Genomic DNA, 15473 nt, shown 5'->3' on the forward strand with positions numbered 1-15473 from the left:
GTGAGTAAGTGCCGCTTGATAGCACTGTCGACGACACCTTCCATCACTTTGCTGATGATTGAGAGTAGACTGATGGGGCGGTAATTGGCCGGATTCGATTTGTCCTGCTTTTTGTGGACAGGACATACCTGGGCAATTTTCCACATTGTCGGGTAGATGCCAGTGTTGTAGCTGTACTGGAACAGCTTGGCTAGCGGCGCAGCTAGTTCTGGAGCACAAGTCTTCAGCACTACAGCTGGGATGTTGTCGGGGCCCATAGCCTTTACTGTATCCAGTGCACTCAGCCGTTTCTTGATATCACATGGAGTGAATCGAATTGGCTGAAGACTGGCTTCCGTGATGGTGGGGATATCGGGAGGCGGCCGAGATGGATCATCCACTCGGCACTTCTGGCTGAAGATGGTTGCAAACGCTTCAGCCTTGTCTTTTGCACTCACGTGCTGGACTCCGCCATCAGTGAGGATGGGGATGTTTGCATAGCCTCCTCCTCCCCTTAGTTGTTTAATTGTCCACCACCATTCACGACTGGATGTGGCAGGACTGCAGAGCTTTGATCTGATCCGTTGGTTGTGGAATCGTTTAGCTCTGTCTAAAGCAAGTTGCTTCCGCTGTTTAGCATGCATGTAGTCCTGAATTGTAGCTTCACCAGGTTGGCACCTCATTTTTAGGTACGCCTGGTGCTGCTCCACGCTCCTCCTTGAACCAGGGTTGATCCCCTGGCTTGTTGGTAATGGTAGAGTGAGGAATATGCCGGGCCATGAAGTTACAGATTGTGCTGGAATACAATTCTGCTGCTGATGGCCCACAGCGCCTCATGGATGCCCAGTTTTGAGCTGCCAGATCTGTTCTGAATCTATCCCATTTAGCACGGTGGTAGTGCCACACAACACGTTGGATGGTGTCCTCAGTGCGAGGACGGGACTTCATCTCCACAAGGACTGTGCAGTGGTCACTCCTACCAATACTGTCATGGACAGATGCATTTGCGACAGGTAGATTGGTGAGGACGAGGTCAAGTAAGTTTTTCCCTCGTGTTGGTTCGCTCACCACCTGCCGCAGGCCCAGTCTAGCAGCTATGTCCTTCAGGACTCGGCCAGCTCGGTTAGTAGTGGTGCTACCGAGCCACTCTTGGTGATAGACATTGAAGTCCCCCACCCAGAGTATATTCTGAGCCCTTGCTACCCTCAGTGCTTCCTCCAAGTGGTGTTCAACATGGAGGAGGACTGATTCATCAGCTGAGGGAGGACGTTGGTGGCAATCAGCAGGAGGTTTCCTTGCCCATGTTTGACCTGATGCCATCATGAGGTCCAGAATCAATGTTGAGGACTCCCAGGGCCACTCCCTCCTGACTGCATATCACATGTACCACCAGCTCTGGTGGGTCTGTCCTGCCGGTGGGACAGGACATACCCAGGGATGGTGATGGAAGAGTCTGGGACGTTGGCTGAAAGGTATGATTCTGTGAGTATGGCTATGTCAGGCTGTTGCTTGACTGGTCTGTGGGACAGCTCTCCCAATTTTGGCTCAAATCCCCAGTAAGGAGGACCTTGCAGGTCGACTGGGCTTGGTTTGCCGTTGTCGTGTCCGGTGCCTAGTGGTCCGTCCGGTTTTATTCTTATTATGACTTTTACGTAGTGAGATTTTACAACTGAGTGGCTTGCTAGGCCATTTCAGAGGGCAATTAAGAATCAACCACATTGCTGTGGGTCTGGGGTCACACATTGGCCAGACCGGGTAAGGACGGCAGGTTTCCTTCCCTAAAGGACATTAGTGAACCAGGTGGGTTTTTATGACAATCCGGTAGTTTCATGGCTATCATTACTGATACTAGTATTTTAATTCCAGATTTTTATTTAATTATTTTATTAATTGAATTTAAATTCGCCAGCTGCCGTGGCAGGATTTGAACTCATGACTCTGGATTTTAGTCCAGGCCTCTGGATTGCTAGTCCAGTAACATAACCACTATGCTACCTAACCCCTGACTCCACATGCTCAGACCTTAGTCATGAGTCTACTATGCGGCACCTTATCGAAGGCCTTTTGAAAATCCAAAGATATTGCATCCACTGCATTACCCTTGTCTACCCTTGCTGTTACTTCTTCAAAGAATTCAATAAGGTTCATCAAGTATGACTGTCCCTTTTGAAATCTGTGCTGACTAGTCTTCATTATATTTTTGTTTTCTATATGTTTTTCTATTACATCTTTGATTAAGGATTCCATTATCTTTCCTACCACTGACGTTAAGCTAATTCGTCTATAGTTCCCTGGAGTTATTTTATCTCCCTTTTTAAATATAGGAATCATATTTGTGTCGGCCAATCCTCTGGCACTATTCTCTTTTCTAATGAATTTTTATCTGTATGTAATAGTGCCTCTGCTATCTCTTCCCCAACTTCTTTTAATATGCGTGGATGCAATCCATCCGGACCAGGAGTTTTATCCTCTCTAAGTTTGATTAGTTTATCAATTATCTCAGCCCTTTCTATCTTAAATGTCTTTATATCTTTATTGATCTCTTCTTCTAATGTCACGCCTGCCATGTTTGTCTCAGTATTTACCAGTGGGACTAAGTAATTATTTAATATTCTTGCCATTTCACTGTCATTACCTGTGAGTTTATCATGTGGATTCCTTAGTGGCCCTATCCCTGTCCTGATTTTTCTTTTGTTATTTAAGTGTCCGTAGAATACCTTACTATTTCTTTTTATAGTCCTTGATATTTTAATTTTGTAGTTTCTCTTTACCTTCCTAATTTAAAAAAAAAACTTTTCCTAGTCTTTTCATGTTCCCTTTTGTCATCCTCTCGTTTGTTGTCTATGTACTTAATGTATGCCTTTTTCTTTAGTTTCAAATTTGCCCTTATTTCATTATTCATCCATAGTGTATCATTACTGACTAGTTTGTTCTTGCTTTTTAGTGGGGTATATTTCTCCTGGACTCTACTGATCACCATTTTAAATGTTTCCCACTGCTGTTCTATTTCTTTATCAGTAAATTTTTCCAGTTTATTTTCCCTAGTTCCATTCTCAACCCCTGAAAATCAGCTTTTTTCCAATTTATTACTTCGATCTTTTACTTCTGACCTTCTCAATCTTTATCTTAAACCTTATTATGTTGTGATCACTATTGTCTAGGTGTTCCCCTACGCTTGCTTCTCTTATCTGTTCTGTTTCATTTCCCATTACTAGATCCAGTGGTGCTTCCTCTCTTGTTGGGCTTTTTAGATACTGGGTAAGAAAGGAGTCCTGCACACATTGTAAAAACTCCACTCCCTGTACCCATTTACCTACCCTTGCTAGTTTATTTGGGGTTAGTTAAAATCTCCCATGATTATTATTCTATGTCCTTTAGTCATTTCACATATTTGCTTACATATTTCTTCCTCCACCTCCTTTCCACTATTAGGCGGTCTGTAGTATACCCCTATTAGTGTGATTGATCCCTTATGTTTTATTTTAATCCATTAGGGATGGACAATTAATGTGGCTTTGCCCACATCCCGAGAGCAAATTTAAAAAATAAGGAGAATTACAAAATCGTAAACATTCTGAATGATTTCATCCTCCAATTATTCGAGGGAAGACATGAGTAATATGCACTCTCCAAAGAGAAATAACCAAAGTAAAATCAATAACCGATATAAAGAGATGGAAATCCTCGACAGGCTAAATGGGCTTAAAATAAATTGGGAATCCAGAAAATCCCAAGCAATAGATGGTTTTTATCCCAGGGTGCTAAGACTAGGGAGAAGGTTTTTAAGGCACTGCCAATCATTATGAGGGAGTCACTGGACACTGGGAAGGGACCAGTAATTTGGCTAATATGGTGCCCATATTCAAAAAGGGGGACAAAACAGATACAGGCAACTACAGACCTATTAGTCTTACTTCCATTCTGTGTAAAATAATGGAATCAATTAGCAGGAGTAAACTTGAGAATGATTTGTACAATAATAACCTAGTAAATAACAGTCAATATGGCTTCAGAAGGGGAAAATCCTGTCTGACTAACCTACTTAATTGCTTAAAACAAGTGACAGCCCAAGTGGACGCTGGAAGCTCTGTGATGTAGTGTTCCCAGACTTCCAAAAAGCATTTTACAAAGTTCCATGTGCAAGACTATTGGTTAAACACAAAGCAGCAGGGATTTAGGGTAAACCCTGGGAATGGACAAGAAATTGAGATGTAGAAAATAATGAATACTCATTGGAAGAGTATTGTCAGAGTGGGGTGGGGAAAAGGACTGGATGAGGTGCCTCAGGGTTCAGAGTTGGGACCACTACTGTTTTTAATTTACATAAGTGACCTAGATTCAGAAACTTAATGCAAAGAGGCCAGATTTGCAGATGAAACCAAACTAGGTGGGGCAGTGGAATCAGAGGAAGCAACACAGAAATTACAGAAAGAGTTGGATAAAGTATGTATGCGGGCAGATCAATAGCGGATGGAATTTAACGCAGTGTAAGGTACGCCACATAGGAAGGAAAAATAGTTGACCCCTGCTCTGTGAACGGTATTGGAATAGCTACAGTTGAAGCCAACAGAGACCTGTAAAGTCTTAGTAGACTCAACACACAATATGTCCAACTAATGCAGATATCAAAAAAAAATAGGATGTTGAACTATGTAGCCCAAACAGCAGAATATAAGTCAGAGGAAGTCATGACTGCACTGATCAGACTGCACCTTGAGGACTGTGTCCAGTTCTGGTCATTGAGACATAAGGCAAATAGATATTCAAGTTCCGGGGGCAGTGCAGTGAAGAGCCATGAGGCTGATCCCTAATGTCAAAGGTCTGAGTTATGAGGAAAACCTGGAAAAAGTTGGACTTTTCAGCATTGGAAGGAGGTGTTTGAGAGGTGATCTTATGGAGGGATACAAGATAGGTAGGGAAATGTAAAAGGCAAATCCAGAATATTACTTTAAATGAAATTGCAAGAGTAGGCGAAAGGTACATAGATTTAAACTAGTGAAAGGAGGCGCATTTAGAGTAGCACAATAGGGTTCCTGACTGTTCCTCCTTTACCTCATGAGGAAGCACCCTGACATCATGAGGCACACTGTCCAGAAAGTCAGACAAGAACCAGTGAGCTACTCCTGAGGAGGAGAGCCAAACTCCAATATCAAATCATCCTGGAATTCAAATCCAGGTCTTCTGAACGGGAGCCCATTCCTCTACCACTGGAACTACCCAGCCACTCTTCCTATGGCTGGTTAACACTGTGGTTATTTAGAATTGGTAATAGAATATATTTCATGTGTATGCTCCCGGATGGTAGATTCATGCTTGGGTTTGAGGTGCAATTAGTAACTAATGTCAAGTGAAGATATAAACCCATACTCATTAAGAACAAAATTCCCCTACGAATTGGAAATCTTGAGGTTTATGCTGTTGAAGGAGGCTATGATCTTATAGGTATGTAAAATGCAGATGAATTTACATGGATATAAATTGCTCCGTAGGGGTAGAAAAGGTAAATTGGGAGGGACTGGCTTTTTATGTGAGAAAGACACGATGATAATACGAGAGAGAGAAATCTGGCTCTGGTGCAAAGTGGAAACCTTGTGGATCAAGGTAAGTGACATTAAGGGGAAAAAGTTATTGGGGTTCGTTATAGGTACCGGAGCAAGAAGACAGATGAGACCTGAAACTCTATACTCAACTAAGGGGAGTGTGTGAGGGGTCAAATGTAATTGTTATGGATGACTTCAGTTTACCAGGGGTTAATTGAGATAATCAAACACTTCCTGGCAAGCATTTTTAGGTACTAATTGGAAACAATAATAATGTCCAAAGATTGGAGATGGACAAACACAATGGGGGTCATTTTGATTTTGTGCGATAGTGTAAAACAGGTAAAGCAAATCAGCAGCCTGTTTTACATCTCTCCCGATTTTTAATTCTATTGAAGTCAACAGAAGTAAAAACCAGAAAAGATGTAAAACGGGCTGCCAATTCGCCTATTTTACACTATCGCACAAAGTCAAAATTACCCCAAATGCCAATTTATAAAAAAGGTCATGAAAGGCCAGGGTCTGAGCACCCCCCCCCCAACATCCCCCAAAGTCCCGATCTTTGCTCCCTCCCTCCCGATTGCTGTGCTCTGACCACCCCCCATCATGCCCTGATCTTTTCCGATTGTCGGGGAACATCCACAATGACTCCTGGCTGCGGCCTTCTACCACTGGCTTTCCCACCCAGCAGCCAGCCAGCTTGTCAATCTGACTGGTTGCCTGGACAGGAAACGGAATAAAAGATGATAATGAAGTCCTGCAGTTAAATTTGGCAGGACCTCCACGTCCCCGGGATTTCCAGGTTTCCCCCCTACCACCGCGCTCCCTTGGTCCCTCCCTGCCGCCCCATAAATATCGGGGCCAATAATCCCCAGGGTAAAGTATTTTTTGTTCCAACATCTTTAAACCTGACTTCCATAATATTGTCACCAGCACAACTCCACTTTATATTACGATTTAAACAGAGACTTTGTACATAGGAAGTTTTTCACCCAGTCAGGAAGCTATCCATGGTGCTGAGTGGCGGGCTCCTTTTGTTCTGACCAACTGTGATCGCCTAAATACAGGAAAAAACACAAGCTCACAATTACAGTAGCCTTAGTATGAGGAGGCATAATGTGAAGGCAGGTATCTGCCAATGACACTCACCATAAAGTTCTGCATCTTCCTTATTGAACTGCCAATAAAGGGAAATCAAAGGTGCAACAGGTTAGCAAACTGTTCTTCCATTTCTAGGATCTGCTGAGAACTGTCAGCTGGTAATAACGTGCTCAAGCCCTTTCAATCTCTGAACAGTTGGTAGTAAATCCACTGCACGGACCATCCATAATTTAGCTCTAAATTGGCCATCTCTTATCAGCAAGGCCACAAGAGTGGGAAGTGGAACATTTTTCCACTTTTCATATTAAATATTCCCACGTCAGTTATAGATTCAGAACACAGCTCCTCCCACAGTATTCAACAAAAGAGGTCCAATGCCAGTCTCAGAGGGGCACAACCACTGCACAGTGAGATTTTTTCCATTCCTATTGCATCATTAAAATACTGCAATGTAGTAGCAATGTATGCTGTCAGGATATTTCTTAATATAATCTTTCTTTCATGTCATGGTCCCTTTTTTTACTATCCTGTACACTGTAGCTAATACAAGTGCGTAGATTACAGATAAAGCTCTTCCTGTTGTTGACCAATTTATATGAAACTTTTTTTTTACATCCTGACCTACTTTGTATGAAAGAATTCTGCTATATTTAATAAACAATGCTTTAGAAAATAGTGGAAAGGATTGAGCGAAGAGATACAATGTGGATAGTTTTAACCTAACTCACCCAGTAAGAACGGGCTGGGTTCAGGTTGGATGCCTGTTTTACACTTCCTTTTGACATCAATGGAGCCTAAAATTGGGTGGGGTGTAAAACGGGCATCCACTGCTCTGTGAAGCCGCTCTGTTCCCGCCGAGAGGGTTAGGTTACAATTACCCTCCTTAAGGTCTCAAGGCTGTAAATTATGAGGTGAAATGTACTGAGCTGAATTTGTTTTCATTGACCAGAAGAAAATCGGATGGGGTAACATAGCCCTGGGGCTTCATTTTAGCACCCGCTATCGGGTGCGTTCCTGGCGGGAGCGGGGGGGGGGGGCTCCGAAAATCAGGGAATCCCGGAGTGGGTCGGGAGCCCGGCTCCAACCCGCCCACTTCCGGGTTCCCCACAGACGCGCCGACGTGCGGGCGCAGCCCCCGCATGTGGGACTCCCGCAGGCAATTAAAGCCGGCGGGGTGCCATTTGAGAGTATTTATCTAGCTATTTCAGGTCATTAACAGACCTGATTAAGGGAGTATGTGAGGAGGGGTGGCATTTTACAGACAACTGGGACTGTTTCCCATACTGGGGGAAACACTCCCAGTTGAAATGGACGTGTTGCAGCTGTCAGCCTGTGGCAGCTGCAAAGGTCCATTTGACGGGTGGTGGGGGGGACCCTCACTCATTTCAGGAGGCCACTCTGTCACTTGGGACAAAGTTTGGCCTCCACCACCCTCCTCCTGACAAGAAATTTCACCAACTTGCACACTTACCCCGGGGTCCAGAGACATGTACCAACCTTGCGGACCCCCTCAGATGTACATCTTTCGGATGGGGGCTGCCGTAGCTGCAGTCATGACCTCCTCAGAGGGCGAACAGCATCACCAGCCTCGCTGGCCACGCCATCCACCTCTGACACGTGGAGCTCCACAACACAGTGCTGTGACACATCCATCTGCACAGCAGGAGGGAGGGCAACCGCAGAGAGAGATGCGTCGCGGAGGGCACTACCCTCACCACAGGGTCCACAGACTGAGGCTCAGCTTCCTGGACCTCTCTGAGCAGCAGTGCACACAGAGGCTCAGAGTCACTCGACATGTAGTCGTGGACATCTGCAGCCTCCTTCATGCCGAGCTGCTCCCGGCTGGCCCGAGTACCATCTTCTTACCTGTCGCTGTCAAAGTCACCACTGCCCTCAACAACTTCTCCTCCGCATCCTTCCAGGGTGCCACCGGGGACATCGTCGACGTCTCTCAGTCGTCTGCACAAAAGAGCCCTGAAAATACACCTACACCCACTCTGCAGTGACACAATGGGTGTCAACAGTTGTGGGCCTTCATTGTGATCCTCAGGAAAGGGCATTATTGCACAAACCAGACAAGATTCGCAAAGACGTGGCAGTAGTGGTGCCAATATAATATGTAATGTGAGTTGGTCAGAAATTAAATATAAGTAAAAACCATGACAAACCCTCAAACACCCTTGTGCATCCCCTTCATGCTCACGACACGTTTGCCTTACGCTGCCGACTGCACATATGTGATGCATGCCCTGTGGCTGCAGCACAGGTAGTGGCAGGTTGAGTGAGGCTGACTGTGAAAGAGATGCACGAGAGGGTGAGTATGAGATAGAGCCATGAGATTGTATGAGGATTGGGTTGAGTGGTAGTGGTGGGATGAGTACTGGCGAGGTGAGTAAGTGCAGGTAAGATGAGGATGAGCTTTGAGTGGGTATGAGGGGTGATGTGACAGAGTAGTGTTGGCAGTGCAGAAGGAGATGTGGGGTGGGGGCAGTGATGTGGCAGATGGAGTGTAGGGGAATGAGTAAGTGTACTCACTTTGGCTGACCTACTTAGGTCATTGCAGCGTCTCCTGCACTGTATGCAGGTGGGCGATATGTTGGTGGTGCAGGTGACCTCCTCTGCCACCTCGAGCCAGGCCTTCCTGGTGGCAGAGGCAGGCCGCTTCCTCCCGCCCGCCGGGGGAGAAGATCTCTGTCCTCCCCCTCCTCCTCACCCCATCTAATGATACCTGGAGTGAGGCATCATTAAACTGGGAGCAGCCTTCCCCCTGGGCTGCTCCATGCTGTAATTTTTGCTATTTGTTGTAGCATCTGTCAGTGGAGGACTGCCCCTTTAAATAGAGCTCCTCCAGCTGACAGACCTTACTGCGCATGCGCAGCCCGCCCAACGCGCAGATCAGCAGTGGGGAACCCGAAAGACCAGGTAAGTGGATCCAATTAGGCTGCGATCGCGCGCGGGGCAGACTGATTTCACCGGGCCGTTACCCACGCGCCCAATTGACCCCCGCCGCGAACCCGCAGCCCTGGTAACATCGAGCCCCTGGTCTTTAAGATCCTCATGGGCATAAAAGACTATGGGGGTGATTTTCATCTTCAGTAAACTGGTCGAGTGATTGTCCGCCCATCATAGAACCCACCCGATTTTCATTTCCATTTAAATCAATGGATGCGATAATGAGGCGGGTTCTGTAACAGGCAGATGATCTGCTCTTCCAGCATACTGCCCGGCAGTGAAGGTGAAAATTACCCCATTTGTCTTCAGCTATGACACAGACTGGAAGAAAGTTTCAAACTTGACAAATCCCAAGGGAGTTTACAAATTCTTTTTTCTCAAAGTAGTGGAATTATGGATCGTACAGACTATAAAAGCAGTTGACAGTAAGTTGATTAAATACATCAACAAAGGACTGAATAACTATCTGATTGGGAGCAATAATCTATTGAAGGTTATAAGGGCAGTACTGACAGAAGTAATAAAATATTCTACAGCAAATGAAGGCTTTTGAACTGCTGGGGCTGGAGGGTATTGCCAACCTATGGAGAGTAGCTAGCTAAGGCTGAATAATTGAGCTGTGGGGTTGGATAGCTATTGCAGAGTTTGCCTGATTGCCTTTCAGGGTCAGGGAATATGTATCGCAGAAGGTTAAATATTAAATAAGTGGGTACAGTCCATAATAGGGTAGACTGCACATGGCTTGTGGAATAAATGGGCTTAATGGACAAACGGCCTTCTTTTATTCCATAGCCTCTTAAAGTCTGGCTGTTTCAAAAGGCCATGTTGTATTGAATTGTACAGTGTTTAGTTTCTTGCATATATAGTCTACACTGCTACAAACAGCTTTGTATGATGGGTGAGATATTTCCTGAAAAGTTGAACTGTAGAATAGGATTAAATAATGCTTGTGAATAAGAAAGATGTTAGCAGATTATGAAAATCTTCCTCATGAGTTCATTAGGAGCCTGTTACCTACTGCTGTTGAATAACATGTGTTAGCCCATTGATCTAAACCAACAACTGAATAGAAATGCCTGGTATTTTAAACTTTTTTCATTGTTTTGTTTTGACTGTAGGTCATGTCATTCCTCCAGCTATTCAACAACATCCAATGCCCAGTTTCTACCAATCAGCCCCACCAAGCACTTACCCAGGTTACCAATGTAATGGAAGCACGCCTATAGACAACTATCACCATTATATGGGGTCTTACTATCCCTCACTTGCACACCATATGGACATGTACCGTTATCAGGTTCCAATGAACAAACTTACCCTGCCACCAATTCAGACTCTCTACCAGCAGTTTTCAAATTCTTACAGGTATGGCAATAATCAAATGTGTATGGGCAGATTTTGTAACTATGGTGACTATGGCATGCCAGTTAATGGCTACAACGGCTGCCAGATTGATAACAGAATGCCAAACATCCAACAAATGAGGGCTTATCCTCATTATGATTCTTCCCCTCAAGTTGAGACTCAGCTTATGGAACCTGCTTCTAAATCAGTGTCCAATTTGAGTCATCAGAGTTTGGATCATTCGGCAGTAGCTCATGGCAGCCAATACTCTTCATACACAAGCCCGTACCGAGCCAATGATCATCGTCCTGCTAATTCTTTCCAGATAGAAAATAAAGAAAATGAACTTAATATGCTTGGAGCTAATGGTATTTCGAGACTTCCTCCATCAATTAGTTATGACGTGGCTAATACTTCGCAAGGAGGGGTAGCTGCAACAGTCAATCTCAGAGTTCCAGAAAACACCTCTCATATGCCTTCACAGAATGATGTACCTGTTCCAGAAGAGCCTCAGGAGGTCTGGTCAGACAGTGAACATAACTTCCGAGACAAAGAAATCGGAGGGGTCGCAGTGGCACCGTGCCATGGGTCCATTCTTATTGAATGTGCAAAACGTGAACTACATGCAACAACCCCATTGAAAAACCCCAACAGAAATCACCCAACAAGGATATCTCTTGTATTTTACCAACACAAGAGTATGAATGAGCCAAAACATGGATTAGCACTGTGGGAGGCCAAGATGGCTGATAAAGCTAGAGAAAGAGAAGAAGAGGCAGAGAGACTTGGTGTGGATTATGTGCCTACCAAATCTTATAGCAAAAAAGCAAAACGAGAGGTCCCAGAATTACATGAACCCATAGAACCACCACAGATACGTTTTATGAAGACTCTTGCACAAAGGACTATGACTTTCACAACAAACTCAGTAACTACAGCGTTCCCATATGCCTTCACACGGGTTACAGGGCCTTACAATCGATGGATATAGCTTCATACTCACACGGGTTACCTCATATTCTGTCTAGCATTTGGCAAGGCAGCTGTGCTATACCCAATGGGGGAAAAACAGTGTTTGATGGAGCACTGGCATAAAGAGCAACACACCAGCAAATGGAGACAGCCTACAAAACATTTACCTTGTATCCCAGCTCAATTTTCAAAGAGTGCTCACAGTAAGGACCAAGCCGAGAAGTGTCCTATGCAAAAAGTGTTGTTTCAGAACATCATTCTGGAATATAGATACATGCAGAGTCTTTCTGTAAATTAATTTAATCTAAATATTTATGCCAGACACAAGTGACCTCTTATGTCATTAATGAGCCTATTCCTTGGAAGCAGGGCAGGAAGAGAAGTTAATCCTCTGGTGCTGAGTATTCATACTGTTACCAGGGCAACATTTAAAAACTACACATTTCCAACATGTAGTTTTTGATACAAAAAATGGATATCAAACTCTTAGCAGTTTGTTTTGGCTTTCTCTATATATTGTTTGCAGATAGCAGTCACCTCAAACAGCTAGAACCGATTTTAATTGACTAGTCAGGAGAAAAAAACACTGAAAAGTTTGAAGATCATGGTGCTATGAAAAGTTTGAAGGTCATGGTGCTATATTTAGAGGACTTTTAACATCTTTGATGTAAATCTCAATGCCATTTAAATGGTTTCATAATAATTAAAATTTCTCAATTGATGCTGAGGTTTCCTCTCATAGTGTAGAGGCCTTTTAACTTAAAGCTACAGCTGTGTAAAAAAATGCCTACATTTAAAATGTAGTAAAGTACTTTGGAGGGTCGGCGAATTTTGATTCTGTAGTAAGGATCCTCAAAATTAATTTTACAGAATATTTTGTAAGATTTTGGTGTTCAAAAAGCACTTTGAATATTTTAAGCTTTGACAACTTGAAGGGTGATAGGGTACCAAGGCATTAAGAGATTTACTGTAAAAAAAAACCTGTCAAAGTACTTCATAATATCCTAGCCATAAGTCAGATGATAGGCTATGTATACTTTTTAAGTGTCATTGATTACCTTACAGTTTGGGATTTACTGGACACAAGGGGAAACCTTAAAACAACTTTACATAAAACACTGATTTCGGTGCTCGCATACAATATGCAGCTATATTTGTTACATTAAAATATAACAGTCCATACTAAATCACTAAAGTGATTGTGCAGTTTTAGATCCTAGGCTTTCATATTAACACTTATCACACAGCATGTTTTAGACAATAATACTATGGTTATCCTAGACCAATTAAAACATTTATAAATGAATTATATATTCACTCAATAGATTTGATTTGCGATGAGATGTTAATGTTTTTTACAGTTACAATGTAAGCAGTGACTTTAAGAGAGAGAACTGATAACATGCCAGGGAAGATGAAAACAGGGTTAGTTGTATCCAAATGGAGAAATCAGGCAGCTGGCTTGCTGTGGTAATGTTTAAATCATTAATTTGTAAATATAAAAATACAAAAAAAAACAAAAAAAGATTTTAAAAACGGTGTACAGTAAATTAATTTGTAAACAGAATTTTCTTTTTTTTTTACTTAATGCTTTTACTATTTTAGTACTGTAATATTTTCCTAATACTTTTTTTTAAGCTTTTTTTTCAGAATGGTGCTACTCAATCTGCTACAGTTAAAATGTGAGTTTAGGAAGTGTAAAGGGGGTTGGAGATGTTCCTACTTGTCATATACCTCAGCTCTTGTACTGGGCAATAGGAAAATGATGAATCAGTAGTCAGTAGTGTTTTGTACACCATCATTGTTTAATTTAAAATAGTCTTTATGACATAAACATGCATTTTTTTTCATTTTGATACTCGATAACTTGAAACTCAAGCTTTTGTTCTACAAGAAGATCAGGGATATTACAACTCTTATATTCTCCTTATGCCAATACATCACCTGTGTTTTAATATCACCCTTTTGTTTTTATTTTATTTTCAGGGATACCTTCACTTTGTTTAATCCCTATTTGGATTTTACATGTATAGTGGGATACATGTACTTGATGCTTCTAAAATGAGCTTTGTTTTTAATTCTAAGCGGGAAAGTACGTAATAGTTCTTTTTTCTTTAAGAATTTTGGATGATGTATGCACTGAGCTGATAAAAGGGAAAAAAAAGAAAAGAAATGAGAAGTTTGTTATTTTCACGGGGTGGGGGGGGGGGGTGCGGGGGGGATCGGTATCTCATATGAATGAATGAACTTGTGCCACTTGTTGTACAGGGCCCAGCTTCAGTAGCAACATGTCTGTCAGAAGTAAAGTGCACGTATAGGGTATTGGGTTGATGCTAGCCATACTTGAAGATGCTTCAGAGTGGTGTTGACATTACTTGAATTTAATTTCAGCTTGATTGACGCACAGCAGTATATATTGTTCACTTCTCGAGCTAGAGGTTAACGTATACTCAAGTGTAGGTTACTTAGCTGAATTTGACACTAAAAATCAGTTTTGGTGTGCATTTCGTATGCGTTGTGTTCTGTATTTTACTTTAGCTTTGCTCTTTACTGATAAATTGGGTATGTTGAAAAAAGATAAATGAGGCTGGTTATAAATACTGTAAGTAATGTACTAAAAGCGGAAAGTTATTTGAAAGCTGTTTATTATATCATTCCTGATAATGCTGAGATGTGGGTGTTTTTAATAAAATTTATATTTATTTAATGCAGACATATTCAAGTTGTGTGTTTCTTTTGCAGAAGTAACTGTTCCAGGTTACTAAAATGCCGTAGCAAATACACGTGGGAAACACTAGTTTAGTCATAATATTGAAGTCCACACCTGGTACTTAAGCACCATTTGTGAAGAATCAAATTCCTATAATGTGTTATTATTTCCAATACTTTGATTGTGGATGACCACAAAGAGCAGTCAAGAAACTCAACATCAGTTATTCACTTTAACTAAAATATTACATTCTCAAAGAATTTCTACAACAATTTGTATTTGTATAACGTCCTTAATGTAGAAATACGTCCCACAGTGCTAAGGGAAAAAAATGGACACTGAGCCAAGGAAGAGGATATTAGGAAGAGGCGACTAAAAGCTTGGTCGAAGGTAGGTTTTAGGGAGGGTCTTAAAGGAGGTGAGGGAGATGGATCATTTTGTGAGGAAATTACAGAGAGTAGGGCTTAGGCATCTGAAGGCATAGCTACCAATGATAGGGCAAAAGGGCGAAGGGAGGAGAAGATGCGATGGGGCCAAAGTCAGAGGAACGGAGAGATCAGGGATGGGGAGTTGTAGTGCTTGAGAAGGTTACAGAGATAGGAAGGGTGAGGCCATAGACTGATTTAAACACGAGGATAAGAATTTTAAATTTGAGACGTTGAGGGACTGGGAAACAATGTAGATCAGCGAGGACAGGATGAAAGGAACTTAATGCAGGATAGGATACGGGCAGTAGAGTTTTGCATGAATTTTCTGACCTATAAATACATCTATAACTTGACCGTCACCTCGGAGTCAGAAGGTTGTGGGTTCAAGCCCCACTCCAGAGACATGAGCACATAATCCAGGCTTATACTCCAGTGCAGTACTGAGGG

General features: G+C 42.7%; 1 protein-coding gene across 2 annotated transcripts in view; it reads left to right on the top strand.

Moving 5' to 3' along the window:
* tet2 (tet methylcytosine dioxygenase 2) overlaps positions 1-14599 on the top strand; it is a 177979-nt gene extending 163380 nt beyond the window's left edge. For both annotated transcript variants that reach the window (XM_067983395.1, XM_067983396.1), the window contains one exon: positions 10691-14599. In XM_067983395.1, coding sequence (XP_067839496.1) covers positions 10691-11907 — 1217 coding nt within the window. In that variant the 3' untranslated portion in view covers positions 11908-14599. The remainder of the gene's footprint in view (positions 1-10690) is intronic.
* The last annotated feature ends 874 nt before the right edge of the window (positions 14600-15473 follow it).

The sequence above is a fragment of the Heptranchias perlo genome, chromosome 4 (genome assembly GCF_035084215.1).
Source record: "Heptranchias perlo isolate sHepPer1 chromosome 4, sHepPer1.hap1, whole genome shotgun sequence".
Classification (NCBI taxonomy): domain Eukaryota; kingdom Metazoa; phylum Chordata; class Chondrichthyes; order Hexanchiformes; family Hexanchidae; genus Heptranchias; species Heptranchias perlo.